We start from the raw sequence: 27,937 nt of genomic DNA, 5'->3' as shown, positions 1-27,937 counted from the left end.
CATGAGGTACCAAGAGAATGTTGGTAAAAGTGAGAATGCTTTTAAAAGTGAGAATGTTTTTACATCAAACTAGAATGTCTACCACTTCTTCAGGATCAGTGTCAGTTTCCCAGCTAGTACAAGAAGTATTGTCAGTATTGTCAACAATTTGACGGTCGATAGGCTTTTCTCCATTTAAAAATCTTGTACAGTCAGATATTGAGGCTGGACTATGAAATGGTATTTCTGATTCACCCTCATCATTAGGTTGTACCAAGAGAACGTTGGTACCTCTCCATTTCAAAGCCCAAAAAATCCTCATGGACTCCTCATCAGTAGTGAGTCTTTTTGAGATTATCATCACATTGAATCGCTGACGAGAAGAATTTACTGTGTACATAATGTCCCATAACACTATTTTAGGTGAACCTAAAGAAAATAAATCAGCAGAGATCCATGTTAGGAGGTCACACATACATACGTATAAGTAAGTATTAGAAAAAAAAAAAAGAAGTGTAAAGATGAGGTTTTAAGTAAAACGAATATATATACAGTACTCACGTTTGGGTGAGAACATGATCCTTAGGAGATCCATCGATTTTTCATCTAATGCTAAGGGGATCTCCTTCTCACTATAAGCATTGACTTCCAAAGTACCATAATAGCCCATATTCTCAAGAGCTAATTTCAAGTTGTGATAAATACAATTAGGCGCGATATCTTTAGGGATCGGGTAATCGTCGATGTCCCAGTATATGTGTGAGTAAGCACCTTCACAAAACAGACAAGTGCATCATATAAAAACAATTTAACTATTACCGATCAAGATAACTACTACATATCGATAAGATGAAATCTTAAAACAAATAAAGTCTTTAAAAAAAAAATCAAGAAGAGAGAGAGCTTACTGGAGAAATCTTCCTCGCTCTTGGTTTTGACGGATAAATTTTCCTTACTACGTTTCTTCCGCATCCACTTAGTTTGACTGGGGGCGACTCTAAAGAAGCCAATAACCTCACCTATGTCAAATAGGTATCCTGGCCCTTCTGAGGGTTCTGGTGTGAGCGTGAGCAGCTCAGGCTGTACTAAGAAAGAATTATAAGCTCTGGAATTAAAACATCTAAGACTAAAGATGAAGTCAGCAATTCTTGGCATGCCATTTCTCCTCAAGTTGTCTCCTTGGATCTTGATGTTGTTGGAGATGACGATCACATTTGATGGACCAGCATGTCCCCCAGGTGTGTCTATTTCCCATAAAAAAATGTCATGTAACATCCTATCATATCTCAGATTTTTATCCCCTGGAACTGTATAACATATTTATGCTACATTAGTAAATATAATAGAGACAAAAAAATAAAAATACAATACGTCTATATAATAATTAGATATATATATATATATATATTTTTTTAAAAAGGAAAATACCTTTGGGAAGGAAGTAGATGTCAGACTTGCGATACTCATTCAGTAATTCATTCGAGAAGGTTATCTTCTCGTCAGCATAAACCCATATTGACATGTAACCAAAATAACCTTTTCCCTCAAGTGCTGATTTGATACTCTGATAGATGGATTCAGGATCAAGATGATTAGGGAGTGGTGAATCCTGGGCGTCCCAGAATACACCTGTCTTAGGCGCATCGACGTATCTGGTAGGCACTGCAAGAACGAGATATATATATATATATATATATATATATATTTTATAAAAAAAGGAATTGCATATACTATATTGACCATATTGGTTTTACTTTGACAGAGAGATAGAGATCTTACCAGAGAAATCTTGGTAAAAACTTGCAGTTTGGTTCACAACCGGCTTTACTCTAACTAAATTAGATATTGACTCTGGAGTACGAAAAAGCTGTTGAGATGCGGCCTCATCATGAGGCTGTACCAAGAGAACTTTTATACCTCTTGACTGCAAAGCACCAACAACCCTGGCAAACTCAGTGTCATTTGGGAGGTTTTTTGAGATCACCATCAAAAGTTTTGGGTTGTTCTTAGAATAGAACGTTGCCGTAAGAAGCATTAGATTTAACATTAAGTTAACCCTAATATGTCTATCTCCTGGAAAAAAAACATACATGTATGAGTAAGTAAAAAAAAATACAAAAGAGAGTATTAAGAGAGCTGGTTAGAACCACGAGGAATTTACCTTCGGGTACATCGTAGATTCCCGCATCGTACAATTCATCCCTTGAGCCAATACTCTTCTCACAATAAGCATTGATATTCACCAGACAATCAGAATAATAACCCAATTTCTCAAGAGCTGATTTGATGTTACAAGAAATCGAATGAAGATTGACATCTTCAGGGATTGGGCAATCCTCGACGTCCCAGAAGACGTATGACTTTACGTAACAACGAGCTTCACAAAAAAAAAACGAAACGAGGAAAAGATGGATTAAAGTGGGATTAGAGGTTCCATAAATCGAACTAGCTAGATCTGCTACTTAGGAAGAGCTAGAGAGACTTAGTGGGGAGATCTTCTTCCTCGTAATCTTCCTCGCTCATGGTTTTGTTTCGACGGAGAGACGATCGCCCAGAGAATTGTTTTCTTGTTTATTAGGTTAGGTATTGTCTTTGCTTCTAAATCATTATTTAGGGTACTTATCGTCGGTCGAACCAAACCGAACCGATAACTGAACTACATGTATAATTTTGCTGATCGCTTATTCGAAGAGAAACCAAGAACCGAAAGATTCTTTGGGTTAAATTAACTCTTTGGGTTCAAACCGGATCGGATCGATCGAGACTGAGATAAACCGAAGTAAAGCACGGTAGAACTGGTAAATTCAGAAATTGGAAATTGTGAATTTCTAAAAGTCTACTTTACGATACTCAATTATAATAATGTATCAAAAATACAACTTTGTTACAAGATTTTGTATCTACAAAAAAAAAATGTACGCTTCTCTTTTTTTTTTTTTTCAGATTTATTTTTTCTGGAATGTAACCATGCAGAAATAAGCTATGAATCGGCAAATTAGTCCCATGAGAATGAGAACAATGAGACATAATATCCAATCACTAAGATCATATCCGTTTTGTGACAATGAGCTGCATCGCGTCACCACCCATACTCCAGAGTACCTAAACCAACAAAAGTATCCAAAAATCAAATTTTTTGTTAACATATATTTTGTGATAGAAGAAATTAAAATATAAAAATTTATCTACCTTTGAGCGTTGGAAAGGACAAAAGCTTCAAGAGTCCATTTGGGGTAGCAGAAGCTTCCGAGATACTTAAGAACCATGCTTTCTTTATCTTGATTCGCGATGAGAGTCATTACAACGGGTACTAACACCGACAACTGCAAGAACAATAACCACAAAATGTATCATAATATTGTTAGTCAAAGTTTTTGGTAGCTAATTATATATGGAGTATGAGAGAGTGGATACAAACCAGTTGGGCTGCACTAGGACTATACAATATGGCAAATACGTAAGCCATGCCCGTTACGCAGTAGACCAAGCAGACTAGAACAATGTAGTTGTCTTCGAAACTAGATCTCGGGTTGTTGAAGAAGTAGAACATGGACAAGTACACTAAAGGTTTCAAGAATGTGTTCAAGTGGTCCATTGTGTCTTTAGCCATAAAATGTGCCAAACTGCTGATTCCAGCGGCACTTTCTCTCCAGTATTGTATTTTATCTATAGAGAAAGATCTCAACGCTGAGATCTTACACAAAAGAGCTACAGAAAGAAAGACAGAGAAAAATAAATATTAGTTAACTGTCCAAAAATTGTGGACTATCATGGATATAAGTTAATATATTTGTGTACGTAAAAAACTTACAGACGGCTATAATCGTGTATGTGTAGCCAAGTGTATCAATGGTCTCGTCGTTCACTTTAGCAAGAGTTCCTAAACAAGCTCCTGCAACTAATAATATTAAGAAATCTAACGCTTGTAGTCTTGCTTCTCTAAGTCTTTGTTTGCCAACCCTGAAATAATTAAATAGACTAAAGTTTTAGTGTACATATATGAAAACTAGCAACCCCAATATATCATTCCATCAAATCTAGAAAAGTCATACCTTCCAACAAAATATCTATATTGTCGACCTACGGTAGGAGTTACTCTATCAGAATTGTCATGAGAGTTGGAGTAATTGTGTTGTAACTGATCTTTCGTGATCTCCACATTAGTTTTCACATCTTGCCATAGATCATTACTAAAAGAATTATGAGAGGATTCATCTTGAGCTGATCCAGATGATGATGAAGGGAGTCCATCACAAAGCTTCAACATATCATGAGGCACAGGGTAACCATTGTGTAACATCCATCTCACAGGAAGTTGTTCTACTGTTATATCACCATCTGGTTTCACTATGCCTTCAAGAATATCTATATAATGATCAGGAGGATTGACACGATCCGGTACGGTGATCCCGATGTCAGCAAAATATTCTTCAATTTTTTTGACAGATCCATGGTACACGGTAAGACCACCTTTTGCTAGTATTATCATGTCATCGAACATTTTGTACATCGTATAACTGATAAGAGATGAAAAACACATGCATTATTTGAGTTTACATTGTTAGAACAAAATTACTCTATTCTTTTCATAACTAATTCATCGTGGAGATCATAATGTACCTGGGTTGATGCACGACCATACAAATGTTAACTCCTTCAAGTGCTTCACGTCGAAGTGCTCTAAGAAGTAACTGTGAAGATGCACTGTCTAAACCTGTAGTGGGTTCATCTAATATCAATAGAGAAGGTTCCATGACCATTTCAACACCAACGTTCACTCGTTTCCTCTGTCCTCCAGAGATTCCTCTTTTCTCTACCGTACCAACCAACGAGTCTCTTACATGTTGTAGTCCTAAGCTTTCAATCACTCTTTCAATGATCAACACTTTGTCTGCTTTTGACATATAAGCACTTAATCTGCATGTAAATAAATATACAATATATTTAGTATAAACACTATATATGGACTAGGGTAAATAATAATTTAATTTAACCAAAAATTTTGAAGACTTGGAATCTTAGTATATATCTCCTCTAAGTTATGAAGATAAGTTTACCATGGTTTACCTGCATCTTGCGCTAAACCGAAGGTTCTCCTCGACGGTAAGATTCCCATGCACAACATCATCTTGTGGAACAAATCCAGTGATCTTCTTGTATGAGTTTATGGATTCATTTTTACCATTTATGAGGATAAGACCAGTCCTCGTACATCCAGTTGTTTTTCCTGCCAAGGCGGAAAGAAATGTAGTTTTCCCAGCTCCTGATGGACCCATGACGGCAGAGACACGACCGGGCATGATCTTTCCCGTAACAGATCTCAATATATGCTTATGTTTACCCTTCAATGTAAGAGTTAAGTCTTTAAACGCAACTTCTATAACAGGTCTAGTCCGCATATCAGTGTCAGTGGCCATCGAAATGACTCCAGAGAATGTCAAGTTCTTGTTGTTTTGCTCCATAGCTTTCTCCTTCTCGATCTGACCATATGCATACTTAAAAATCTGGCTTTGAGTATGTAGTTGTTTACCCTTTGGAGCTTGTAGCTTCTTCCCATGCTTACTACCAGTACCTACATTAAACCCTTCGTTGTTACCCGAGTTCTCCTCCATTGATTTCATCATCTTGGTTAAATTACTTGCTTCTTTTTTCTTGTCTTTTGACTTTCCAGAAGCTTTAGCTGGTGCGGCATCCTTCCTAGCAGACTTCATGCGAGAAAATGTCTGAGATAGTTGTGCAGACAATCCCAACTTTTGGTTCTTGGCAACATCTTTTGCAGTTTTCCACCTTTCTCGAGCTTGTGTTGTTTCTTTTGCGTGTCTTGCTGCAGCTTCTCTTGATTTTGCTTGTCTTTTCTCTCGAGTGGCAAGAACTTGATCAGAACAGTTATAAACCATGATCATCACAAGACTTAGTGATGCCTACACACACAATTAACGAAAATATAATTTCCAACAAATTTTAAAGCAAAAATGTGTTCTATAACAACTTACAATTAAGATAGCTCCATAGGCATGGATATTTTGGTTTGCGGTATTCGGATTACACGTTGCAAGCTTGAAACATGCTAAAATAGTCACCAAAAAGGAGAATTATAGATCAACTTCAGTTGTAATCTATTTAAACAGATCATATGATATAAAACAATACATTATTCTTGGGTTTTAGAAACTTACGTTTTTGTGAAGTAGAACCTTGTCTGCAGTAATACCTGAGTAATACATAAACACATTTATCAACTCATCAACTATGTGTATTAACAAAACATTAGTTGACAATCGTCACATTACATCCTTCATGTAACAACAATGATGAATACTTCACATATGAAACAATTATTAAAAAGTGAGAAGAGTTGTGCGATAAAAGAATCAATACCCACTACTACAAGTGACCTTTCGAATTGTTGTTGGGCAATATGAACCTGGAGAACAAAACATATCACCACTACTCTCGGCATCAACCCAACTATCTGCGGAACCACATGTATGGTTGACTTTTCCCGGAGGAATCTGGTAATTATAGCTGCAATATAGAACTCTTCATTTAATGATCCACTAATATCATAGTTCATTAGTGTAGTAAATTAATCTAACAACTTACGGTTCGCAAATTCCAGTTGTTTTATTAAGCTTGGCAAGCGGGCAATATGCGCCTAATGGACACGCTTTGGTTACATAAGTCAGAGAAAAAACAACAATGAATATGTTAGGCTGAAGTTGTTGGTATTCAAAATAATATAATAGGTATATATGCATGTGGATTTCTTACGTATCATGCAAGCAAGACCTTGTGGACAAAAGAAACCCTCACAACAAGGTTGACATTTACGAGTTCTAGAGGGAAGAACTTTTCCATTGTTGAGATCAAATTTTTTATCGTCATCCGCATTGCAACTCCATCCTGGCTCACATCCGGAAACCCATTTAGCTAAATTGCAGTTGATGTTAGGCCTTACATGAACCGTTGTTGCTTCATCTCTTCTAACAAAACTATTGAAGTAGAACTTTATCTCAGCAGCTGTACATAGTCTAATTGTGAGGTCACCTGCATGTTATGAACATGATATCTCAATGTTCAAGAGTTTGAGTAGATAAATGATTTTTTTTAAATAACCATTTATCCTGTTTTTACCGTCAGTTCTTTTGACACAATTGCTTAAGAAGTCAAGATTTTTATCAAAGTTAAATGCTTCATTCCAATCGCTCTTCCTGAATTGTCAACAGATTAATTGTAAGAAAAATATACAAAGTATATGTATTGACGAAAACATGGGAATATAATTCACTGGCCGATTTTATGAAAATACTTACAAATTTTTGATGCAATATCCTAAATCTCGGTCAACGTCAGCCTTTAAGATGTTCTTTAGATTCTGAAGTCGACTATATATAAGGTTTGTAACGGAAACAAGAACTTTAGGGTTCCCTGTTTTGCTATAATCATCACCATCCAGGCATAATGCAAAAGATATAAAACTCAACCAAAAAACAAAGAACAATAAGATTTGTTGTGTCCGACAAACATCAACCCTAACTCTCATTGTTCTTAAATCAAAGTCTTGACTCTTGATATAGAATTAGAACCTCCCAAACTGAAATATTTGAATTTTTTGAGCAAACAATGGAATAGTAGAAACATTGAAAGCTACCAATCGAAATATTCGTAGAGATGTCTTGTGTATCTCTATCATGTCTTGAGAGGCAAACGTCAATGGACACAAAGAGAAAACCAATTAGTTTTCTTGAAGAATAGAGATGAAGAATTTTAAAGAAAACTCTAATTAACGAGCTTGTTGCAGATTTTTTTTGTGTGGAAATCTTGAAATGATGACGTTGAGATCAAAAGTTTTGAAAAATGAGAGACTTGTGTGAAAAGAGAGAGAGAGTTGAGAAGGGTCATCGTAAGAGTCATGGAAGGAGGTCCAGATTTCTAGCAAATTAATAAAAATGAGTGGTTTCTTATTACTTATTTACCAAACATAGAAATAGGTAAACTATATTGGAGGAGCATGACAAAGAGGATTTTTTTTGGATTTCATGATAAACTTTTTTTGTAAATTATATTCTTTTAAACTGGTTTTGCCAAACAATTAATAAGCGTTCTAATAATGCCAAAGCAACGCGAACAACAAAACAATAGATAGAGATGAAAACCATATAGTATAACCTCTTATCTCCCGTTGGAAAAGAAGTGCTTATAAGCAGTGCGTAACAACACCTCGATCCTACCCATCTTCTATTATGTTTCTTTTTTTCTTATGAAACTAGATTATTATGACTCGTGCTTCATCATAGATTGATGTTTATTTTACGATTTAAAATTGTAAATTTAAATGATATATTTTTTTTTATAAACAAGAGGTTCTGATAAGCAAGTCAAATTAAAAACACCGGTAAAAATATTCAAATACAAAAAAAAAAAAACACCCGTAAAAAATATTGACAGATTAATCTTGGGATATTTTTCTAATCTTATTTTTATCGAAAAAGAAAAGTTAAACAAAAAAAAATTCCGAGACATGAACATATGGTCGATAGATTGGACATTGTCCTGATTATGTTTACAATACTGATTATATTTGCTATAGACATTAGACATATATTACAGTTTTATAATTTATAATTCAGTTTTATCAACTCATTAACTATGGATCTATGTATATAATCAAAACAAGTGTCAAATCTATCGTTTGGTTATTGGTTCGGTTTGATTTGGTTATGGTTAGTTTGTATATGGGATGATGTTACCAATCATTCGGTTATTTTGAAGATTGACGAGAGAATAACACATTAGTTGTTTAGAAAAAAATATTATATTGACTTTAATAATCAGCTTTGTGTTACATATATGTTAACAACTTAACATAGATCAGAATAATTTACAAAATTAGAAGATATTTTCATATCTATATAATAAGGAAACTATATATATAACAATATCTCCCTTCGTATAATAAACTCGTGCGTGGATCCTTCTAGAACCTTTTTGTACATCTTGTTCCTCCTCTCTCTAGCTAGAAGAGGAAAAACAAAAAGTGTCGACCATGAAGATGGAAGATTTCTCCAGTAAAGTACCCTTCTCTTTTTTTGATCGATAAGATTTTTTTTTTTTTTTTTTACCCATTATATATCGATCTGTGCATCTTTATTCTATTGTAGCCTCTCTCACTCATCTTTTTTTTTTTATATTATATATATTGCAGAGCCATTCAAACGAGACGTCTATGGGCCTAAAACAGCTGTCTTCTGGGACGTGGAGGATTCACCGTTCCCTAATGATCTTGATCCACAATCGATCTATCAGAAAATCAAATCGGCTCTTGTGGAAAAAGGTTACGATGGTGAGATGTCAATATGGGCTTATGCTGAGAAGATAACGTTATCGGATGAGTTGTTGGACTGAGTATTCCAAGTCCAAAATCTACTTTCTTCCCGGAGGTGAAATTAATACTAATGTTTACCCTCTTTTTCTTATAATACGTATGTAATACTAATAATATCTCCAAATGTTATTATTTTCTCCAGGAGCTAAGGAAGCGAGATCAATTAGGATGATACATGACACTATTTTATGGGAAATAGACACTCCTCTGGGTTATCCTACAGAATCTGATCTGATTATCATCGCAGATAACATCGCAGGTGAAATGAATTTCATCAGCTGTCTTGAATATTCCGCTTCGGCTGGTTACGATAATCTCTTGGTACAGCCTATTCAGCTTGCTGCACCACCCAATACCTCAGAATCAGAATGGCCTCGTTACTTGTTTGATGGAGGAAAGCCTATTGGTTCAATCAGATATTTGTAATTCTTTCTACTTGCTTATCAAAGAGGTCATGACATGTAATAATAGACCTTATTCTGACTATTAAATCTTTTTTTTCTTACTTTCGATATTTGGGCTTTTTTTTTGGGTTTAAGTCCAATAATAATAAAAGCCCATGGCAGCAACAAGTTTTAATCATAAAGAAGAAAAAAAAAAAAAAAAATTGGGAGTGTGTCTGTCGTCGCCTTATCTGTTCGTCATGGCTCCTCCTCAGTAGAGTTAGCCTCATGTTCTTTCTTATTCGTCTTCCTTAGCGATTCGTGGAACCAAAATTAGCGTCTTTTTGGTGATTCTGTGAAAATGGAAGCTACGAGGAACTTGGTTTCTTCTTCATCTCCTCCGTTTCAGACAAAGACCCATCTCAAGAACTACTCTTCTCCTTCCTCTGGTACTTCTTCTTCTTCTTCTATTATTCCAGCATTCCAATTTCGAAATTCGTATATAAATTTTGTGCCTTTTTGCTGTGATTTTTGTTTTTTTTCTCTATATATACGAATTTTGTGTTAAGCGTTTTCTGATTTTTGTCTTTGTTGGGTTATAATATTGCCAGTAGTGATGCTTCATGAGCAAACAGCAACTCCTGTAGTTAACTCACGTCATCTCAATTCTTTATCTCGACATTTTCCTGCGTCGGTTCTCTCACAGGAGCCACGGGAAGAGTCTAGACCTCTCTCACATGCCTTTAGAGAAGACAGAACCTCCCAGGTGCGTTTTATAAGCACAGCTGTATTTACCTAAATTGCTTGAATCAAGCACAAAGTTATAAACTTTTCTTACTCTCTTGTGTTTATGTTTCCGCCTATGAATGATCATTTTGTTTTCATTGCGAAATTTTAAGTTGACTCTGGAGAGGAGGCAGTTTGATGAATTGGTTTCATCTCGAGACGATGAGAAATTTGAACAGCAACTGATTCAGTCTGCTGGTTTATGGAATCTGTAATGTCTCTTTCCTCTTATTTTAACACACCAGTTTTGAATTTCATGTGTTTTGTGAATGATGTGTAATCTTTCTTTGTTTGCAGGTTGATATCTCCTATGATAACAGCTGAAAAGCAATTGCCGGCAGTTGTATCTCCCTTACCTGATGCAGATCTTTGTGATGTGGTTGCACTAGCTCAGAAGGCTTTATCAGCTTCAAAACAAGCTGCATTGTTAGCTGACGACACTGAAGCAAATCCATCTGACAACTCCGGGGATTCTCTCTCCACTAGGTTGGTTGCTTTTTTAAACCTTGTTTTGTCTATCTCATCAATCTGTTTCTCTGCTACTTAAGGGCTACAATGTGAAAATATTTGTGTGTTTCTGGATGTTTGCTTGTAGCTCCTCCATCTCCTTACCAGAAAAGGGAACCATAGTGAGGTCAAAGCGGCTGCAAGAGAGACGAGCAAAGAACAGAAGGGCTCCAAAATCAAATGATGTGGATGACGAGGGTTATGTTCCTCAGAAACTTAATGCCAAGAAAAAGTATAGACAAGGGGTTGATTCTGATGATGCGCTTCAGCTCTTCTTGTGGGGACCTGAGACTAAACAACTTCTGACTGCTAAAGAGGAAGCTGAGCTGATATCACATATACAGGTTCATGCTCTCCCTACTCTTGTGTCCTTGCATCTTGTTGAACTTCCTTGGAAACTTCCCCTGATGCTAACTTATGCATCTGATATATCAGCATTTGTTAAAGTTGGAGAAGGTAAAGACTAAACTTGAATCTCAAAACGGCTGTGAACCAACAATTGGTGAGTGGGCTGAAGCTATGGGGCTAAGTTCCCCTGTCTTGAAATCTGAAATCCACCGTGGTAGAAGTAGCCGAGAAAAGCTGATTACAGCAAACCTACGACTGGTAGTCCATATTGCAAAACAATATCAGAATCGTGGACTCAACTTTCAGGACTTATTACAGGTTAGCTTCAAACGAACCCCTTGTTTTTGTCCTATCAATATCTCTGATCAAAATAACAAACAAATTTGTCTAGAAACAAAGATTTCTTGTTTAAGATATCTGATACTGTTGTAGTATCTCGAGCTCTATAATAGTTCCAGTGTGCGATAGAGTGATCTAACATGAAGTCACATTTCTTACGATGCTTCTTCTTGTGCTTATCTAATGGTTCTTAGGAAGGAAGCATGGGGCTAATGAAGAGTGTAGAGAAGTTCAAACCACAATCCGGATGCAGATTTGCTACTTACGCCTACTGGTGGATTCGACAATCCATAAGAAAGTCTATATTTCAAAACTCCAGGACAATTCGTTTGCCGGTAACTACAAATTTTTCAAAGAATTGATCGTATCTGGCATTATCTATTAGACAATAAAAGGATAAACTTCTAAAGCAAGACTTGGTGAAATCTACTCATGTTAATACAGGAGAACGTATACATGCTACTAGGAAAAGTATCCGAAGCCAGAAAAACATGCGTGCAGGAAGGAAACTACCGTCCAAGTAAAGAGCAACTTGCAGGCCACGTTGGGGTTTCAAAAGAGAAGCTTGATAAACTGTTGTACAATACAAGAACACCTCTTTCAATGCAACAACCAATTTGGGCTGATCAAGACACCACTTTTCAGGTAAACCCTTTTTAAAGATATCATTTTGACCGAAGAAAAACATGGTGATAACCTTTTAAACCTAACAGGAAATAACACCAGACAGTGGGATTGAGACACCAACGATTAGCGTGGGAAAGCAGTTGATGAGGAACCATGTACGGAACCTCCTCAATGTACTAAGCCCCAAGGAGAGAAGGATCATTAAGCTGAGATTTGGGATTGATGGAGGGAAACAGAGATCATTGTCGGAAATAGGAGAGATTTACGGACTGTCGAAGGAGAGGGTAAGACAGCTAGAGAGCCGGGCGTTGTACAGGCTTAAACAGAACATGAGCAGTCATGGACTCCATGCTTATTCTGATTTGCTTATCTAGCTCATGGAGATATTGGCATCTTCTATTAATAATCATGTGTATACAAAAAAAAATATACTTTGTTTTGTTGATATTCTGAGGGATAGTGTTTTCTTGGATAAAAGTTTTGTAAACTTTTTCGGTTTTTGGGACCAAGGAAAAAGAGGGATTACCACATTTCCATAATTTGCTGTGTAATTGTCTATATCTTTTTTAGTTATGCAACTCAAAATAAAAGGTTGGTTGAGAGCAGGGGATCCAAGTAACTGTTGGAACAATTTATCTGCAATTTGTGTGCAAGTTCAACAACAAAAAGTCACACTTAACACAGTCCGACCAAACCTACTGATTCACAATAGCATTATGTGAACACCCTAAAACTAAGCCATATATGATTGAAAGTCTCTAGTATATCTAAAGGAGAATGCATTATAAAACTTATCATCTACCAGCTAGTAAGCAAAACTAGTTACCACTTCTTGTGTAAGGCGTTTGTATGTATCGACCAACCGTGATCTTTTTTATCGTCTGATTTTGTGTCTCATTAGTGTATTTGAGTGTCGGAAATAATTCTTTGGTTGGTTCAGAAACCACGTGTACACGATATATCCTTACATATACTGTCCTACATGATATCACCGTTTTTTTTCTTTTTCTAATACTAACAAATAGAGATAAACAAATCATAAACTGTTTCTATAGATTTCTTTTATGATATTGTAGGGTTCTTCTGAAAAGTCTTTAGAAATTTAAGAGCTTTTCATACCAAATAAAAAAAATAAAATTTTTGGAACTATCTTTGGTTTCAAAATATTGTTCTCTGTAAGTTAGCTACAAATATTAGTCACTTTACACATTGAATAACATGTTTTCAAAATATTAATCAACACTCAACAGTATACGCGACGGTTTTGATACCATCTTCTTGAACAGATTGACATATTTATATATTTTTTTATATATAATAATCAGAAAATCTTATACCAAAGTTCACACATGTCTTAACTGTGAAAAACCAGATAATCATGTCCTTTAAAAACGTTTATAATGACTTAACCATGGTTAAATCGAAATAGCTATGAATCGAATTTTGGTTTCTAAATCCCATAATGATCTTTCAACCATTAGATTACAATATATGAGTTTGATAATATATACAAATACGTATATTGTATTGTGTAATCGTTTATATATTGACTTCGTTTTTTCTTTGTTAAACATTTATTTTTGATAAATTTTTAATATAGATACAATTCATCTTTTAACATTTTCAAGATTAGAGTCTTCCTTTTTTTCCACTATTTAAAGGTACAATTAAAATTTGATGGGTAAAACTTGTCAAAAGCGTGTAAAAAGGTAGTATCGTACGAAGCTAATAAATTGCAATGAAGACGACACTTCTTACAGAAGTGGGGCTCGGCTTACACGGATGACCACTCACCTTCAGGTGCATGCCAATGCGGCAATTGCCTTACCATTACGTAGCTCGATATTGAATCATTTATATGTAACAGAGATCGACCAAAATAAAATAAAATTCTAAATTTATATTAACTGTGCATCACCATGTTTTGTCTCTTTCCCTTACGACATAACATAACATACCATAGCGTAACAGTGTGCATCTTTTTTTTCAACATTATTATAGTGTTTTGTTTTTCTTCAGAGTGATACATGGTTTTTGTATAGTATTTTTTCTTTTTTTAGGTCGTCTAACATAGTGATTAAATATACTTGATGAGTTTTCTTCTTTTCGTTTCTGATGAGTTATTTTGGCAAAAACTAAATCCTCAATTTTGCTTTTACATTAACGGTAACATTTTAGTCTCAAAATACTAATATATCACATAAACTTTTAGTCACTCTAATACATAATTTTCCAGAGACTATATAAATATTTCTTTCAATTAGTTTTTTTTTTGAATATCTATTTTCAAAATAAATTTATAATTGTAGTCAATATTCTCCATCTTCACGAATGGTTAGTTAGGAAAATTATTATTTTTAAACCATGTGAAAACCTTTTTTTTTGTTATTTATAGAGTTTATAAGAATGGTCAATTATTATTAAAATCACATTGAAAAAACTTAAGATCTCCAAATTCTATAGTGAGTCCTTAAACCATTTGGACCACCATAAGTTGGTTTTTATAGACAATTACTTAGTAAAAACATATTTTTGTGTGTGTTTGATAAAGCTTGTCCCCTCCCTTCCACTCCAATAGACGACTATATACTGAACTCTCCATCTTTGTCTCTCCTCGACAAAACTAAAGCTCATAAGTCATAAGAACCATCAAACTCTTCCGTTCCTTGCATTTTTTTCGTTCTTTAATTTCTCATAATATCGTAGTAGGACTCACTAATATAAGAAACCAATCAATGGCGTCGGAAGAGAATGGCACGTGCGACCCGTGCAAGACTTTTGGGCAAAAGTGCAGTCATGTCGTGAAGAAACAAAGAGCCAAGTTTTATATTCTTCGCCGTTGTATCGCCATGTTAATCTGCTGGCGCGACCAAAACCGCGACGACGCTTAATTGTTTGTCTTTTGTTTAATACGTTTTACGTTTTATTTTGTTTTAATACAATATAATAACCTTAACTAGTTTTAAGAAGATTGTATTAAACGATCCAATCTAGACTTGGGCACGACAGTAGTCCTGAAAATAAAAAAAATTATATATGGGTACTATAACACTTTTATATGTTATTAATGACGGTTGATCCTAAATGACAAAAAAAAAAATTAATCAACTTTTGCAAGATATCCCTTGAACTATGAAAATAGTATATACAACTCTAAAATTCCGCAATGTAACCTTCGACTATATGACAAGTTGACAACAAGAAAAATAAATCATTACCACTACCAACACCGTATTCTTCGTTGTCATCATAATCATGGTCGCCTCCACCGTACCACAACGGCCACAACGGCAGTTATGGTTATTTTGTTTAAAATCTATAACCAAAACAATGGTATTAGATATTCAAAGGTACATTGTTTTGCATTTTTTGTATAATTCAAGAGTGGTTTTGCAAAATCGTATTTTAAGGTTTATTTTTCTAAACTTTCTATCTTGAATCTAAGAGAATTATTGGACACAAAGTATTCGGAGCCTGAAGTACTGGAAACAGATGAAAACGTGAAAAAATTATGGCCTTTTGTCCTTTGTAGTGTTAAAGTTTCCTTTTGTTAAATTGAAGTTCAGGTAGACAAATATTGTTTCAATGGTAGATAAGGATAAAAATAGACACTGTCTAGTATTCTAAAGATAGAAACTTTTCTGCTTCAGAATAAAACACATCATCAGATTCGTAGTCATAGACTCCATTTGTTCGTAGAAAATTTTACATGAATTTAAACTAGGTACGTGACTTCGTATAGATATACGTACGTACGTATCGTACGTCCGACCGTCCTTCATTGTGCACTGTAGATATCTAAAGACAGGATTCACAAGAACATTTGATTATGAATTAGTTTTGGATTTGGTTCCAAACCTTAGAAATCAGAATAAAAAAAATATTGACGCGCACTTCAACGGTAAAAATCATATATAAGATTTATGTTCGATCGTAACTTTATCTATAGTCCATACATAGTAACGGAGTAATCACGTCAACAATATATAATACTAGTATACTACATATTAGTCGAGGCCTTGAGGGTAAATAACAATTCTCAATGAATGCACCTTTCCTTTTCCTTACCTTTTCTACGAGTGTAATTGGTACATATAATATTACCAAATCTACGTATGGTTCATATCACTAAAGTTAACAATACAAAGTTTTGGACCACACTAGCTAGCTACTTATATCAGTATATGTCCATAATTTTGTTAATACTATTCTTTACTGTTAATTATTTTAACGTCTCGTATTCACCGATTCGATTCTAGATTCTGTAGTTCCACCATTGAAAAAAAAATATAATGGAGTAACATACTGACGCAAGAAGAAAACATAGTTGGAGAACAATGATGGAAAATATTTAATAGGAAAGTCCAGTACGATCCTAACGAGCCCACGTGATCTAGTCAAATTCGTACAAATCTATGCAATCTAAATTTTTTGACTAGTAGGTAAGAGTAAATTTCCGCTGCACTTGTTTAAAAACACGAATCATTGTCACACCAACAAAATAGGGGTAATTTGTAGAGAAAACGAAGTTAGTTTGAATCTATATTTCTTCTCTTTTGTAAGATTTTCTTTGTCACTTCTTGTGGACCGGAACCGGACCTTTCACACTAGAAACCAAAAAAAAATGATGTTTCTTCTATACTCTATTTGAAGTCATTATCAAAATTTCAGTAGGAATCACTAATGAGCTTATCAATAAGAGTCAACATAACTCGAATCCGATTAGATTATCATAGAAAATTATATGAAACTTATCTTCAAATAGTATGAGACTCCCATGTCAAGATATTTTGATATAAGCAACATGAACTAATTTCCAAGTAGACACTAAAAGATTCTAAGCTTTAAGGAACACAATAACTTGGGAGAAAAAAGGCTAATTCATTTGCTTATTACTTATACAATAATGAATGTGTGTGAACGATTTTTTTTTTGTTGCTTCTTCTACATATTTCTCATTGTCTATAGCACTAAATCCACAAGTTCCAAAACGTCTCTGGGTTTCTCATTTCACTTTGAATGGAGTATAAAGTTTCAGAAAGCTCCTCCAAGCGAGGGTGCGTAGAGTCACCAACTAGAAAAGTTGAGACCTGGTTTCCTACTTCGATCCAGCTACATCCCGGTGTTTTCTTCATACCTCGCTCAACCATTTCTCTCCTTACATCTTCTGCTTCCTTCCACCGCCCACTCGAGCAGTACAAGTTGGATAACAGAACAAAACTCATCTCTTCACTTGGTTCTGCTATCTTTAGAACTTTGCTAACTTCTCTGCCTAATTCTGTGTGCCAATGTGTAGAACAAGCACCCAAAAGAGCTTCCCATGAACTACTATTACTAGCTTTAGTGACAAGTGAATTGTAAGTTGTAGCCAAGTCCTTTGCTTTTGCTAAATATCCACCTCTCCCAAACATATCTATCATACATGTTACATGATCTACTTCCAAAGGGATTCCATGATCTTTAACCATGGATTTAAAAATTGAGCAACCTTCCTCTACAAGGCCTGAATGGCTACAAGTTGTCAACAATCCAATGAATGTCACCTTGTCTGGTTTAATCCCAGACACTATCATGTTGTCATAGAGCTTTAGAGCTTGATCTGCTAACCCGTGGACACCAAATGAAAAAAGCATTGTGTTCCAAGATACCAAATCTTTGTTAGCTATATCCCCAAACGCGCGGTTTGATTCCTTAATATCTCCACACTTGGCATACAAATTAACCAAGGCGTTACCAACATAAGCATAACCTTGAAAGCCTCGATGAATCAAACAACCATGGATCATTTTTCCATGTCCTAAACAGGCTAAACCTGAACAAGCGTGAAGAACTGCACCATAAGCAAAATGATCAGAATCCACCCCAGACTTCATCATCTCAACAAAAAACCTCAGTGCTTGCTCTCCATCTCCATTCCTACCATATCCTGCAATCATAGTAGTCCAAGTAACAATATTTCTCTCAGGAGCTAGATGAAATACCTCAAGAGCTTTCTCTGTTTCTGCTATCTTCATACACGCGTCAATAACAGAATTCCGAGATACCTGACTCAATACTTCAACAGACTCGAGCCCTCTCATGGCATCATCTCTGCATCCTACTTTCGCATAGAAACTTAAAACAGAGTTTTTTGCCTCAACCGCAGAATCCCACCCGTTCTTCACCATAACAGCATGTACCATCCGTCCACAAACCAAGTTACATGAATCACCACAAGCATTCATCAGAGAACTAAACGTATAACAATCCGGTTCAAACTCACTCTTCTCAATCATCTCTTTGAACAACCTTAAACAAGAATCGATCTTTCCACACTGGGCATGACCAGAGATCATTATATTCCACGCAAAAGCCACCCTTTTCGGCATTTCAACAAAAACATCGAGAGCAGCTTCAAACTGTTCAACATTCATGTACGCAAACAAAAGCGAGCACCAAGTTACTTCATTTCTACCATCATTGCCCATATCTCGAAACACTGTGTTTGCGCTAAGAGTATCAGAACACTTACCATACATGTCAATAAGCGAATTATTAACCGGCAACGAAGCACCGTATCCAGACCGAATAACCAAAGACTGAATTTTTCTTCCGAAACTAACATCGCCTAGACTCGCACAAGTGCTCAAGATTGCTGTAAACGAGTAATCATCAGCCTTAGCGTCAGAGATTCTCAACTGGGTGAACAAAGACATAGCTTCCTGATATAAACCCAAACGAGAATAACTCGTCAACATAGTGTTCCACGCTACGGTATCTCGTTCAGGCATTTCGTCGAACACCTGGCGTGCGCTTGCTATGCGACCTGATCTCGCCAAAGACGCAATCTTTGAAGTAAGACGAACCGAAACAGACATTTGGGCATACTCATGGAGTTGATCTTTCTATTCTTCTTGCGGTGCGACAGATATAATAACCAAAAAAAAAGTGAACTTTATGTCGATTTACATATGTTTAAAATAGCTTTAGTCTGATCGACTTGTTTCGAGACCATTTACAACGGGATTACACAATTTAGTATCTATACTACTTCGGACCTCACCAACGAACGATTTAAAATTCGTCTCAGAAGATCCAACGGCTGTAACCGCATCTTTGAGATGACGTTTAACTTTTTCGACGTTGTTTCTCAGCTCACTTGAAGTTTCACCTTTGATCATCAATCTCCTTACGTTAGCCGAGACTTGGTCCCTTGTGATCGTCTTATTATTATCATTATTATCATAAAGGTTAATCCCAATGCGCCAATCATCGACCACAAGCTTCCTATTAGTGAACTGATCCGTCAATAGCGGATAACACAACAACGGCAAACCGCACCAAACGCTTTCCAAAATTGAGTTCCAACCGCAATGTGTGAAAAACCCTCCCACGGCCGGGTTTGAAATGACTGCCATCTGGCAGCACCACTGGACCACAAGACCTCGATCTTGGGTCTGGTTTACAAACCCGTCCGGGAGAAAATCCGGTACGTCGGATCCGACTATATCCGGACGTAAGACCCAAATGAAACTTATCCCACTAAGTAAAAGCCCATGGGCTATTTCAACGATCTCTTTTTTACCAACGTGTGCATAGCTACCAAACGAGACGTAGAGGACCGATCCGGTAGGTCGGCCTTTAAGCCATTCGGTACAGTCTGATTCGGTCCATAAGCTTGTGGGGACAACCGAATCGGTTGAGAAAACCGGACCGATGGCGTAAACCGGTTGTTTGGCTTGTAGAGCCGAGAGAGAGTCTGGCTCGAGCTCTTGCACGGTGTTGCATAAGACGAAATCGGCTCTCTTGACGTCTTTAAAGGCCTTGGATAATATTTGATAGACCACTGTATTTGTGTCTACGTCTTTGTCGCTTACTTGAAGATATGACATCAAGTCCTTTGGTTCTATTGCCTTAACCCCTGGTACGTAATCGATCACGTCTTCACGATTCTCTACCATAAACATTCAAAACAAAAATATTAGAGATGATTATATATAGGATAATTCCGAGTTCAATAAAAATACAAATTAAAAATCATATTTTCTTGTCGATAATACACAAAATTTCTAATTATCTATGTGACTTGTGAAAAAATTAGAAGATATGGAGACTTGTTAATATTATTGCTAAATCAGGAAAATATATCATTGACATGATTGAGTAAGAGTTTTACCAAGACATTTGAAATGACCGTTGGATATGAGGAGATCCATGTGATAATAAAGATTGAGTACCAAGGCAGGTTCGGTCCAAAACGAGACATTAACAAGGTTGTGCTTGTCGCAAATCATAGATGACCAAACATAAAACGTGTCGGCGATCAAGCAAGTCACCGGATGATCATCCTGGCGTGAGAGTTTAGCGATGAGATCATCGACGTGGGCAGAGAAGACGTGGAGAATGCCTTCGAAAAACTGGTCATGGTTAAGTGAGCGGTCAAACCCCAAAGGGAAGCCGTCGGTCACGGTGGTGTAACGTATGTCGAGCTGTCCTGAGCTGCGGGCGGCGGAGAAGATGTCTCCCTCGTCACCTTGGCGAGCGGTGGAGATGTGATGGTGGATGGAGTCGGTATTGACGAAAGTGATGGTGAAGCCATGAGAAGCGAGTTTGATGGCTAAGTGGACAAAAGGGATAACGTGGCCTTGAAGTGGGTATGGTATCATCATGATATGAGGCTTCCTCGACTTTGCGCTCTCCATTGTTTTTTTTTTTCGGGAAGAATTTTTTTTTCTTGGTGTTATGAGTGATTGTATGGACTGAGAGTGTGGATATTTATCAGAAGTACAAGTGAATTTCTAAAGATAATATATTTTATTTTTCTTCATCATTCGTGGAAAACTTGAATGGAGATTCTTCTGAAAAAACTTTACCAATTAAGCTATAAAAAGAATCATGCTATCATTTCATAAAAAATTTCTTGAAATTATATCCGATTAGCTGAAAAGGAAAAACAAATTTTGGTGTGTAAGAAAAAATTATTGCTAAATTTTTTGGAAAATATCAAAAGTTGCTCGTCCAAAAGTTGATGTCAATTACGGCTAGCTAGAAAATATCAAAAGTTGAGTCCTTAGATATATAGGACATGATCTCTTCCCTCGCATATACTACTAACTCAACACAATCCATACCGTTGTAACCTTCGATACAAATCTAGAAATTTATTTAATTTGCTCTTACTATATGGTATGGACTGTGTTGTGAATGAATGTATATTAGCTAGAGAGCTCGAAGCCTCGAATATGCCTTTATATATTTAAAAAATATATTCTGTATGATATATTGATATGTGTAATTGTGTCATATTGATCGTCCAAAAGATGATATATCGTGACAACAGAAGTCGTCAAATTTATGAAGAAGAATATTCGAAGGGCACGTAAAGAGTGTCTCTTCGTGTACGAACTCGACGTGATGTGAACGAGTAGGCCAGTGTAAAGCGGTGTATCACACTAAAGAGATTTGTCATGTTATGACAACTTGGCACTCTTACGTCATTGTTGTGTAGGACTCATTATTAAGACTTGAGAGAGCATATCCTTCGTAAAAAAAAAAAAAAATGTTGAAATTACACAAATCCATAGTTCTTCTCTACCTACTGATCGGATAAAAGCTGAATCCGACGGTGTAAACTTATGACCATACGGTTTGCCGGTTTGGTTTAATGAATCAAATTGGGTTGTAGTTGAAATTTGGTTCTCTTAGGGTGGAGAGTGTTGTGTTGATTTTAAGCTTTTTAAATTAGACTAATCATTGAGAGCAAAGAAACTGAATGTTATCGGGAATAGAAGAAAAACCCAATTTGAACACTTTGGATCAAGACAACAATCATATCTAGTTTTGAATGATTTCTTTTTTTTCTTATTACTTTAAATAAAGAGTCTAGTGTTGAAAAAACCTTGGGTTAGCCGATCAAGTGTAGAAATGAAACGTTTGGAATCTTTTCTAGATAGAATATTTAAAATGAGAGAAAAGGAGTAACTTAGTCCTATCATGCTTTATCAAGAAGATAATGGATACTTAAAATTTGGATGGTGATACAACGTAACAAGTCTAGTTTTAACCTCTGCTCATTCAATCATTTGTGTTTCAAGATGAATTTTGGAAAGCTTTTTCGTGTCTAGATATTGAGTTATAAAAAGTTCAAATAGTTTTGCGTAAATGTTATTTTACTCAACTCTTAAAAGAATTTGTTTAGTATTTAGAAGATTCTGCGACATTCTTCTTTTGCCATGAAACTTCTATAAACAAAAGAAGAAGAAAAAACGGCATGATAGCCAAATAAACATGTAAATAACAACAGTAAAGGGGTACACATAAACATGTACCAACACAGAAGACTGTGTTGAGACTTGAGAGGAAGAGTTAAAACTTAAACTTAAATCAGATTTTTGTACAGTGAACCTATCAGTTGGTGATAACGTTACTTTTTTTAAAAAAAGGAAGAGTCACTTTCTTTTCAACTATCAACATTTGGACCCCATGCTTTTAGCTTTTAGTTCCATTTCAGACCATGTTAGACTTATCCTTCTTGTTGTCCAACCCAAAGAGCGAGCAGTTCTGAAAGGCATCGAGGCTGGTCGCAATTAGACGGCTCAAACCCCCAAGGCTCTCACTGAGGATCAAATCGTCTGTATACTTTGAAGATCTAATGTCTAAGTCCAGTGGTCCTAACGAGTCAGGCTGCAAAGAGAAGTAAAACAAAGGAAACAAGAGTTTTTGAATATATGTGCTTTTTCACTTTGGAAGAAAATATGGGATTTCGAGATTTACCCAATATATATCCGCAAGCCCACAATGGGTCTTCCCTGGAGAATCCATCGTATGGGGGTCTGTTGGACCCTCTTCCATAGGCTCTCCATGGTCAGGAAGCTTCTCATCAACGGATAAAGCCTAAGAGAAAGTATTGTATCAGATGGTTTATTTTTATAAACAATTGTTGAAGTGGAGTTTGAGAATGATATAGTTACCTCCACCAATTGAGAAGGTTTTCCATTTACTCTGCCAACACCTCGAGGAGAAGCAACATTAGCCAACTTGGACGAATCTTCGAGACGATTATTTTGGAAAGAGAAGGCATCACGTGTTTCTTCATCATCCCATAGAGAGGAAGAGCCAGAAGTCAACGGTAGTGGAGCACTGGACTTGTTCTGGTGTCTTAGTATATGAGCAGCAATTGCAGCATCAAAAGAGTCAGAGGCAAATGAAACATCTCGAAGGACGCAATGTGAACCCTCGGTGGCAGGTGGATTCCCACCATCACTATCTATGTCATCGGGCACATCAGAGAGTAGATCACCTATACTTATGTTAGTAAGACTATCAGCCCATTCTCCTGCTGATTGAGCATTACCGCTGATTAAATGCTCAAGTGGAGAAATAGTTGGTGAAGCAGGTTCATAATCATCTCTATATTCTGCGGGACGATCATGGGTTTCACCAGAGGCACATACAAGACCCAGGCTGGGTTCTACAGATGTCGGTTGTTTGGCAGTTGAATGCACCGACAAGGGTCCTGATTCAGTAAGGAGCATGTTGACCTCGTTCACCCCATCCACATTCATGTCATCCTCGAGTGAAGGGCAAAGATCTGAAGTTGGAACTTGAGAAATAAAAGAACCTGATGCATCATGGACAAACCAACCATACCTGCAAAGAGATATAAGAAAATTAATTTTGTTTCTCCTGTATGATATAATTGGACAGAGAGATAAACCTGCACGAGACTAGGAAAATATGAGAGCAAACCTTAAGCGGAAAACCGAGGGACTTCCGACCATTGAATGCACTTCTGCTGCACTTAGAAAAGAGTCATGGGTCCACCTTTGATGGCACGTTATAGTTTCTTTTCGTGCATTGTAAGGAAATAGCATTAGCTCTCCAGTCGCACAACTTGAGCTTCCCCATTTGCGATTGAGATGTTCCAGTACAGATGATATCTTCTTGCGATTACTAAGGGTAAGTTCTAGATGCGGATTGTGCTTATCCTGTTACAAGATCAAGCTCCATTTCATGTCTCCGAAAATTATTGCTCCAATCAGTTTTATTCGTATTAGAAACTTACCATTTCCAAGGATCTTCGAGTACATTCATCAATCGGGAACAACTGAAGTTTCAGCTTGGCAGAAAACTGCATATTGGCATCACTGAGAGGAACATCACCAGATGAGCACAGAGAAAGTGGAGACTTTCCGGTAATATATCTTGTCGAACCTAAATCTACGATAAAAAGAGAATTCATTTCAGAATTTGCACATGTTAGTTCTCAAAAAACATGCATCTAAGAAAATGAAATATTATCCCATACTAGCAAGTAAACCTTCTTGATCATCCATATCTTTGTCAATTGATGTTCGTTCCAAATGCTCTGCAGCATCAGCAACCAGGGAGACCCCATCTATCGCAGCCTTTTCCCATTTTTTATAACCTGCTGAAAAGGAATGAACTGCTTAGAGTCACGTAAGAACCTGGAACTACATCAAGTTTTTAAATAGTAACTTAAAACCTAAGATATACATGGAATATTGAAAGTAGATGATCTCCAAAACTTGTATGAACGCTGAAAAGGGAAAACACACACACAATATGGGACTGAAGAAAACTGTCTATCTAAGAAACATGCATAAAAACTAGCAGAGAAAGAACCTTGTTTTCGTCGCTGCCTTCCACCTCTCCCAAAGGCTGTATCTTCTTTTTCGTCACCAAGGTTGACACCAAAGCTTTCACCATGTTTGGTAGATGCTCTTCCAGACCCTAGCTTTTTAACATTTTGGCCGTCGGAGAGAATCAATTTAAATGGACGGTTATCCAATCCTCTTTCTCTGCTTTGACTTGAGATATTTCCGAGGGAAGCAGAAGAGAAATTTTCTCCCTGGCAAGCCCGTTTTCTTATGCTCTTTCTGCGGTCTTTCAGCAATTGGTGTTCCTTCATGCAAAATGGTTTGTTAGACAATAGTTTGAAAACAATTCCTTGTCAAATCCAAGATGGTTTTGAGTTAAAACGAAATTTAAAAGTGCCAACTAACCAAGGCCTCTAAAAATAGCTTGAATCTCCGGGGTTTGAGATGAAGTTTTGAAGCTTTGCAGCTATACTTTTCCAGTAAAGACCACCTGCAAGTCACATGAAATAGCATGTTAACTTTAGAACAGACGAAATCATAATATGTGGAATCATCTCAACTAGGAGAACGAAAGATGGTATGATGTCTGAAATATACGCCAGTTGCTACTATCTGATCATGTATGAGGTTACTGGCAGATATTATCAATGCTCAAGAGAAACAAGAAACCCTTCCTAACCATTATTTTGTCACTAACAAGAAATGCATAACCATACTACAGAAGATATTATAGGCGAATGGAACCCTTAAATGGAGAGTAATGTTCTATCATTTGTTTACAATAATGTAACAATCTACAATACCAGCACAAATCATAATAGAAAAGAACTGTATATATCAAGTACCATCGTAGCATTGCAGCATTTGTGTCCTTTGGATTCTTGGCATCAAGGCTCAGTTCTGGACCCAATAGTTTATTCATACGTCTCACTAGACGATAATAGTAATGCCTGACCTGTAAAATCACACAAAATTTCCACAACCATTAGAGCAAAACACCAAGGTTAAAACAAACCCAAGGTTAAAAAAGGCAACCAACCTGGTCCTTGTTTTTGCTTTGGACACGAGAGGTAATCTTCTCAAAATTCTGCAATAACCAACACACAGAGAAAACGTCACACACGAAACAACATATAGACGAAGAAACCAAAACTCATTCTCAACTTCAACAATTGATAACCTTTCCAACTTGACGAAGAGCAGTGAAGAAACTTTCTTCTTCCTGATGCGTCCAAGCAGCCCATTGCCTAGTCGGCTTCTTAGCTGCTCTCCAAATAAAACAATAAACATTGCAGTCTCCATTAAAAAAAACAAGCTCATCTCAACAAACAAAAAAAGAAACATAAAAGCAAAACTACTTAAAACCAAAGTGCAAACATACCAGGAAACTGAGAAACACTGATAGAAGCAGAAGAGAGTAAATTAGGATTGCTGTTCTGGTTTGATATATGGCCCTCATCGATAGGACGACCTTCGGGGTTCTTCTCGGCTTGCATTTCGCAGTAATGCGCAAACTGTTTTTAAGCATTCATGCTTTTCCTTATGCTTCCAAGTTCCTACAAAGCAGAGCAATGAATCCAAACCATGAAACTAGAAACTCAGAACAAATGTGGATGCTTAATCATGGCGATCATCAACTTAAAATCACAAGAAATTTAGCAACCGACATAAATTTTACATTCATGACACAAAACCCTAATTTCAAAGCTAAAATGAAGAACAAACAAATTCACCCAAATTAAAAAAAAAAAAAAAAAAACCCTAAATTTAATTTCACCGGATCAAACACAAAACGCCCAATTCGATTTGATTCGATTCAATTCTATTCAATACCCTAATTTAGCTTAATCGACATATAAAAACCTAGTAAGGTAAGACGAAATTTCGGAAAAAAAAAACAAAAAATAAGAACTAGGGTTACTAAATACATACTCAAAATTTTGAATTGGGAAAAAAAAATAAGGAGAGAGAGAGAACAAGTTTGACCCAAAAACAAATACACGAAAAAAAAGAGAAATAATTTTACCTGGATTAAGAGTATGGGGTTGACGAAGAGTGGTCGAGAATTTAGGGCAAATCGAACGAAATTGAAGCCGAGGATATTTTCCCGACGAACATCTATGGTTGAACCAAGAACGAGGAGACGAGAGACAAAAAAAAAAAAAAAAAATTATTTTTCTTGTTTTTTTTTTTTGTTTTTTTACATTCACATAAAATAAAAAAGAAAAAGAAAAATAAAAATAAAATTAAAAAGGGAATGTGATTAGTTAAATTTGTACGTTGTTATCTAGATGTAAAAAAATTTAAGGATGGGTTAGTTAGTAAACTAGTAGTATATTTTATATCAGAATTATATTTTAAAAATTAAATGAGTTTAGTGTTTTTTTTGTTAACTTTCGAAAGAATCATTCAAAGATATTTAATTATTTTAACGAACAACAAAGGAAACAAATAAAAGGTCACTCTGCCAGTTGCCTTCCTCACGCTAAGTATATTTATTTAGAAGTTAAACTTACCAAAATTCGATAATTAGTTTGATGGAGGTATCTTTTTCTAAAAAGAAATTATTATTATTATTATTATATTATTATATTATTATATTATTATATTATTATTTTCTCTCTTTGAAAAAGGGAAAAAAAACAAAAAAAATTGGTTGGGTCGTAGCACGTGGCTTCGGTTGGCATCTCACAAGTCGCATGATGTAAAAAGTAGCGTTTACAATATTAAGTTAAAACGCCAAAATAATGTTTCAAATTGAGATTAGTCTCAGGGCCCTGTATAGAATTAGGTCTGCCCCAATGAAATATATGTATGGGCTTTCTTTAGTCCAATAGTAACTAATACCACAAGATCCAATGTGTTTTTTCTTTACGTACATGATTCAACTCTTTCTTTAAAGACCTCTACATTATGCTTTAGAAGATTACTAGATCAATACTTTGAAAGAAGTGGGTTTCAGGTATAGATCTTTGAGACTGATC

At 36.0% G+C, this 27,937-nt stretch overlaps 6 protein-coding genes and 1 pseudogene across 12 annotated transcripts; 2 read left to right on the top strand and 5 right to left on the bottom strand.

Moving 5' to 3' along the window:
• Window positions 1-18: 18 nt before the first annotated feature.
• On the bottom strand, window positions 19-2,560 carry LOC104699280 (uncharacterized). The gene is made up of 6 exons (XM_087454520.1): window positions 2,141-2,560; window positions 1,759-2,052; window positions 1,408-1,641; window positions 888-1,286; window positions 541-750; window positions 19-408 (listed from the first exon to the last, which is right to left on the bottom strand). The coding sequence occupies exons 2-6, from the start codon at window positions 2,024-2,026 to the stop codon at window positions 65-67; spliced, it is 1,455 nt and encodes a 484-aa protein (XP_087310646.1). The 5' UTR covers window positions 2,027-2,052; window positions 2,141-2,560; the 3' UTR covers window positions 19-64.
• Window positions 2,561-2,804: 244 nt separating this feature from the next.
• LOC104699279 (putative white-brown complex homolog protein 30) lies at window positions 2,805-8,239 on the bottom strand. Of its 2 annotated transcripts, none has more exons than XM_087454518.1 (14): window positions 7,293-8,239; window positions 7,114-7,190; window positions 6,751-7,026; window positions 6,583-6,646; window positions 6,358-6,504; window positions 6,156-6,190; window positions 5,973-6,046; window positions 5,047-5,900; window positions 4,600-4,896; window positions 4,032-4,496; window positions 3,791-3,939; window positions 3,398-3,687; window positions 3,169-3,302; window positions 2,805-3,081 (listed from the first exon to the last, which is right to left on the bottom strand). In XM_087454518.1, exons 1-14 carry the CDS (start codon window positions 7,520-7,522, stop codon window positions 2,925-2,927), a joined length of 3,249 nt encoding a protein of 1,082 aa, XP_087310644.1. In that variant the 5' UTR covers window positions 7,523-8,239; the 3' UTR covers window positions 2,805-2,924. The 2 variants fall into 2 exon arrangements, with proteins under 2 accessions (XP_087310644.1, XP_087310645.1); XM_087454519.1 differs by having other exon boundaries at window positions 6,362-6,504; window positions 7,293-7,893.
• Window positions 8,240-9,937: 1,698 nt separating this feature from the next.
• On the top strand, window positions 9,938-12,893 carry LOC104792480 (RNA polymerase sigma factor sigF, chloroplastic). 2 transcript variants are annotated; one of them, XM_010518633.2, is made up of 9 exons: window positions 9,938-10,196; window positions 10,359-10,513; window positions 10,647-10,744; window positions 10,831-11,019; window positions 11,129-11,384; window positions 11,476-11,706; window positions 11,922-12,062; window positions 12,172-12,372; window positions 12,441-12,893. In XM_010518633.2, exons 1-9 carry the CDS (start codon window positions 10,109-10,111, stop codon window positions 12,726-12,728), a joined length of 1,647 nt encoding a protein of 548 aa, XP_010516935.1. In that variant the 5' UTR covers window positions 9,938-10,108; the 3' UTR covers window positions 12,729-12,893. The 2 variants fall into 2 exon arrangements, with proteins under 2 accessions (XP_010516935.1, XP_010516936.1); XM_010518634.2 differs by having other exon boundaries at window positions 9,972-10,196; window positions 10,362-10,513.
• A 2,007-nt stretch (window positions 12,894-14,900) lies between these two features.
• On the top strand, window positions 14,901-15,313 carry LOC109133363 (small polypeptide DEVIL 16 pseudogene; annotated as a pseudogene).
• Window positions 15,314-17,215: 1,902 nt separating this feature from the next.
• Window positions 17,216-19,622, bottom strand: LOC104792478 (pentatricopeptide repeat-containing protein At2g36980, mitochondrial-like). 2 transcript variants are annotated; one of them, XM_087454516.1, is made up of 2 exons: window positions 18,866-19,622; window positions 17,216-18,752 (listed from the first exon to the last, which is right to left on the bottom strand). In XM_087454516.1, exons 1-2 carry the CDS (start codon window positions 18,956-18,958, stop codon window positions 17,325-17,327), a joined length of 1,521 nt encoding a protein of 506 aa, XP_087310642.1. In that variant the 5' UTR covers window positions 18,959-19,622; the 3' UTR covers window positions 17,216-17,324. The 2 variants fall into 2 exon arrangements, with proteins under 2 accessions (XP_087310642.1, XP_087310641.1); XM_087454515.1 differs by having other exon boundaries at window positions 17,216-19,211.
• Window positions 19,268-21,630, bottom strand: LOC104792479 (UDP-glycosyltransferase 86A1). Its single transcript, XM_010518632.3, has 2 exons — window positions 20,510-21,630; window positions 19,268-20,287 (listed from the first exon to the last, which is right to left on the bottom strand). The coding sequence occupies exons 1-2, from the start codon at window positions 21,033-21,035 to the stop codon at window positions 19,320-19,322; spliced, it is 1,494 nt and encodes a 497-aa protein (XP_010516934.1). The 5' UTR covers window positions 21,036-21,630; the 3' UTR covers window positions 19,268-19,319.
• Window positions 21,631-22,590: 960 nt separating this feature from the next.
• LOC104792477 (TSL-kinase interacting protein 1) lies at window positions 22,591-27,473 on the bottom strand. Of its 4 annotated transcripts, none has more exons than XM_010518629.3 (13): window positions 26,980-27,473; window positions 26,335-26,509; window positions 26,134-26,216; window positions 25,993-26,040; window positions 25,799-25,908; window positions 25,359-25,443; window positions 24,979-25,258; window positions 24,653-24,760; window positions 24,398-24,552; window positions 24,082-24,320; window positions 23,304-23,982; window positions 23,107-23,226; window positions 22,591-23,016 (listed from the first exon to the last, which is right to left on the bottom strand). In XM_010518629.3, exons 2-13 carry the CDS (start codon window positions 26,447-26,449, stop codon window positions 22,840-22,842), a joined length of 2,199 nt encoding a protein of 732 aa, XP_010516931.2. In that variant the 5' UTR covers window positions 26,450-26,509; window positions 26,980-27,473; the 3' UTR covers window positions 22,591-22,839. The 4 variants fall into 4 exon arrangements, with proteins under 4 accessions (XP_010516931.2, XP_010516929.2, XP_010516928.2 ...); XM_010518627.3 differs by having other exon boundaries at window positions 24,641-24,760; window positions 26,980-27,423; XM_010518626.2 differs by having other exon boundaries at window positions 24,641-24,763; window positions 26,980-27,414.
• Window positions 27,474-27,937: the final 464 nt, after the last annotated feature.

This window comes from Camelina sativa, chromosome 6, assembly GCF_030686135.1.
Source record: "Camelina sativa cultivar CO46 ecotype springtype chromosome 6, ASM3068613v1".
NCBI classification, from domain to species: Eukaryota; Viridiplantae; Streptophyta; class Magnoliopsida; order Brassicales; family Brassicaceae; genus Camelina; species Camelina sativa.
This window is presented reverse-complemented; position numbering and strand designations above follow the sequence as displayed.

Coding starts and splice junctions, on each gene's coding strand:
- LOC104699279 (XM_087454518.1), bottom strand. CDS start 7,522: ATGAGAGTTAGGGTTGATGTTTGTCGGACACAACAAATCTTATTGTTC. Junction 6,505..6,582: donor ACAACTGGAATTTGCGAACC/GTAAGTTGTTAG, acceptor TCTATATTGCAG/CTATAATTACCAGATTCCTC. Junction 4,497..4,599: donor ATGGTCGTGCATCAACCCAG/GTACATTATGAT, acceptor ATCTCTTATCAG/TTATACGATGTACAAAATGT.
- LOC104792477 (XM_010518626.2), bottom strand. CDS start 26,449: ATGCAAGCCGAGAAGAACCCCGAAGGTCGTCCTATCGATGAGGGCCAT. Junction 24,321..24,397: donor CTCGAAGATCCTTGGAAATG/GTAAGTTTCTAA, acceptor ATCTTGTAACAG/GATAAGCACAATCCGCATCT. Junction 23,017..23,106: donor GGCTTGCGGATATATATTGG/GTAAATCTCGAA, acceptor TTCTCTTTGCAG/CCTGACTCGTTAGGACCACT.
- LOC104792479 (XM_010518632.3), bottom strand. CDS start 21,035: ATGGAGAGCGCAAAGTCGAGGAAGCCTCATATCATGATGATACCATAC. Junction 20,288..20,509: donor CGGTCATTTCAAATGTCTTG/GTAAAACTCTTA, acceptor TGTTTATGGTAG/AGAATCGTGAAGACGTGATC.
- LOC104792480 (XM_010518633.2), top strand. CDS start 10,109: ATGGAAGCTACGAGGAACTTGGTTTCTTCTTCATCTCCTCCGTTTCAG. Junction 11,020..11,128: donor GGGGATTCTCTCTCCACTAG/GTTGGTTGCTTT, acceptor GTTTGCTTGTAG/CTCCTCCATCTCCTTACCAG. Junction 11,707..11,921: donor ACTTTCAGGACTTATTACAG/GTTAGCTTCAAA, acceptor AATGGTTCTTAG/GAAGGAAGCATGGGGCTAAT.
- LOC104792478 (XM_087454515.1), bottom strand. CDS start 19,211: ATGTCTGTTTCGGTTCGTCTTACTTCAAAGATTGCGTCTTTGGCGAGA.
- LOC104699280 (XM_087454520.1), bottom strand. CDS start 2,026: ATGTTAAATCTAATGCTTCTTACGGCAACGTTCTATTCTAAGAACAAC. Junction 1,642..1,758: donor TTTTTACCAAGATTTCTCTG/GTAAGATCTCTA, acceptor TCGTTCTTGCAG/TGCCTACCAGATACGTCGAT. Junction 751..887: donor GAGCGAGGAAGATTTCTCCA/GTAAGCTCTCTC, acceptor TGTTTTGTGAAG/GTGCTTACTCACACATATAC.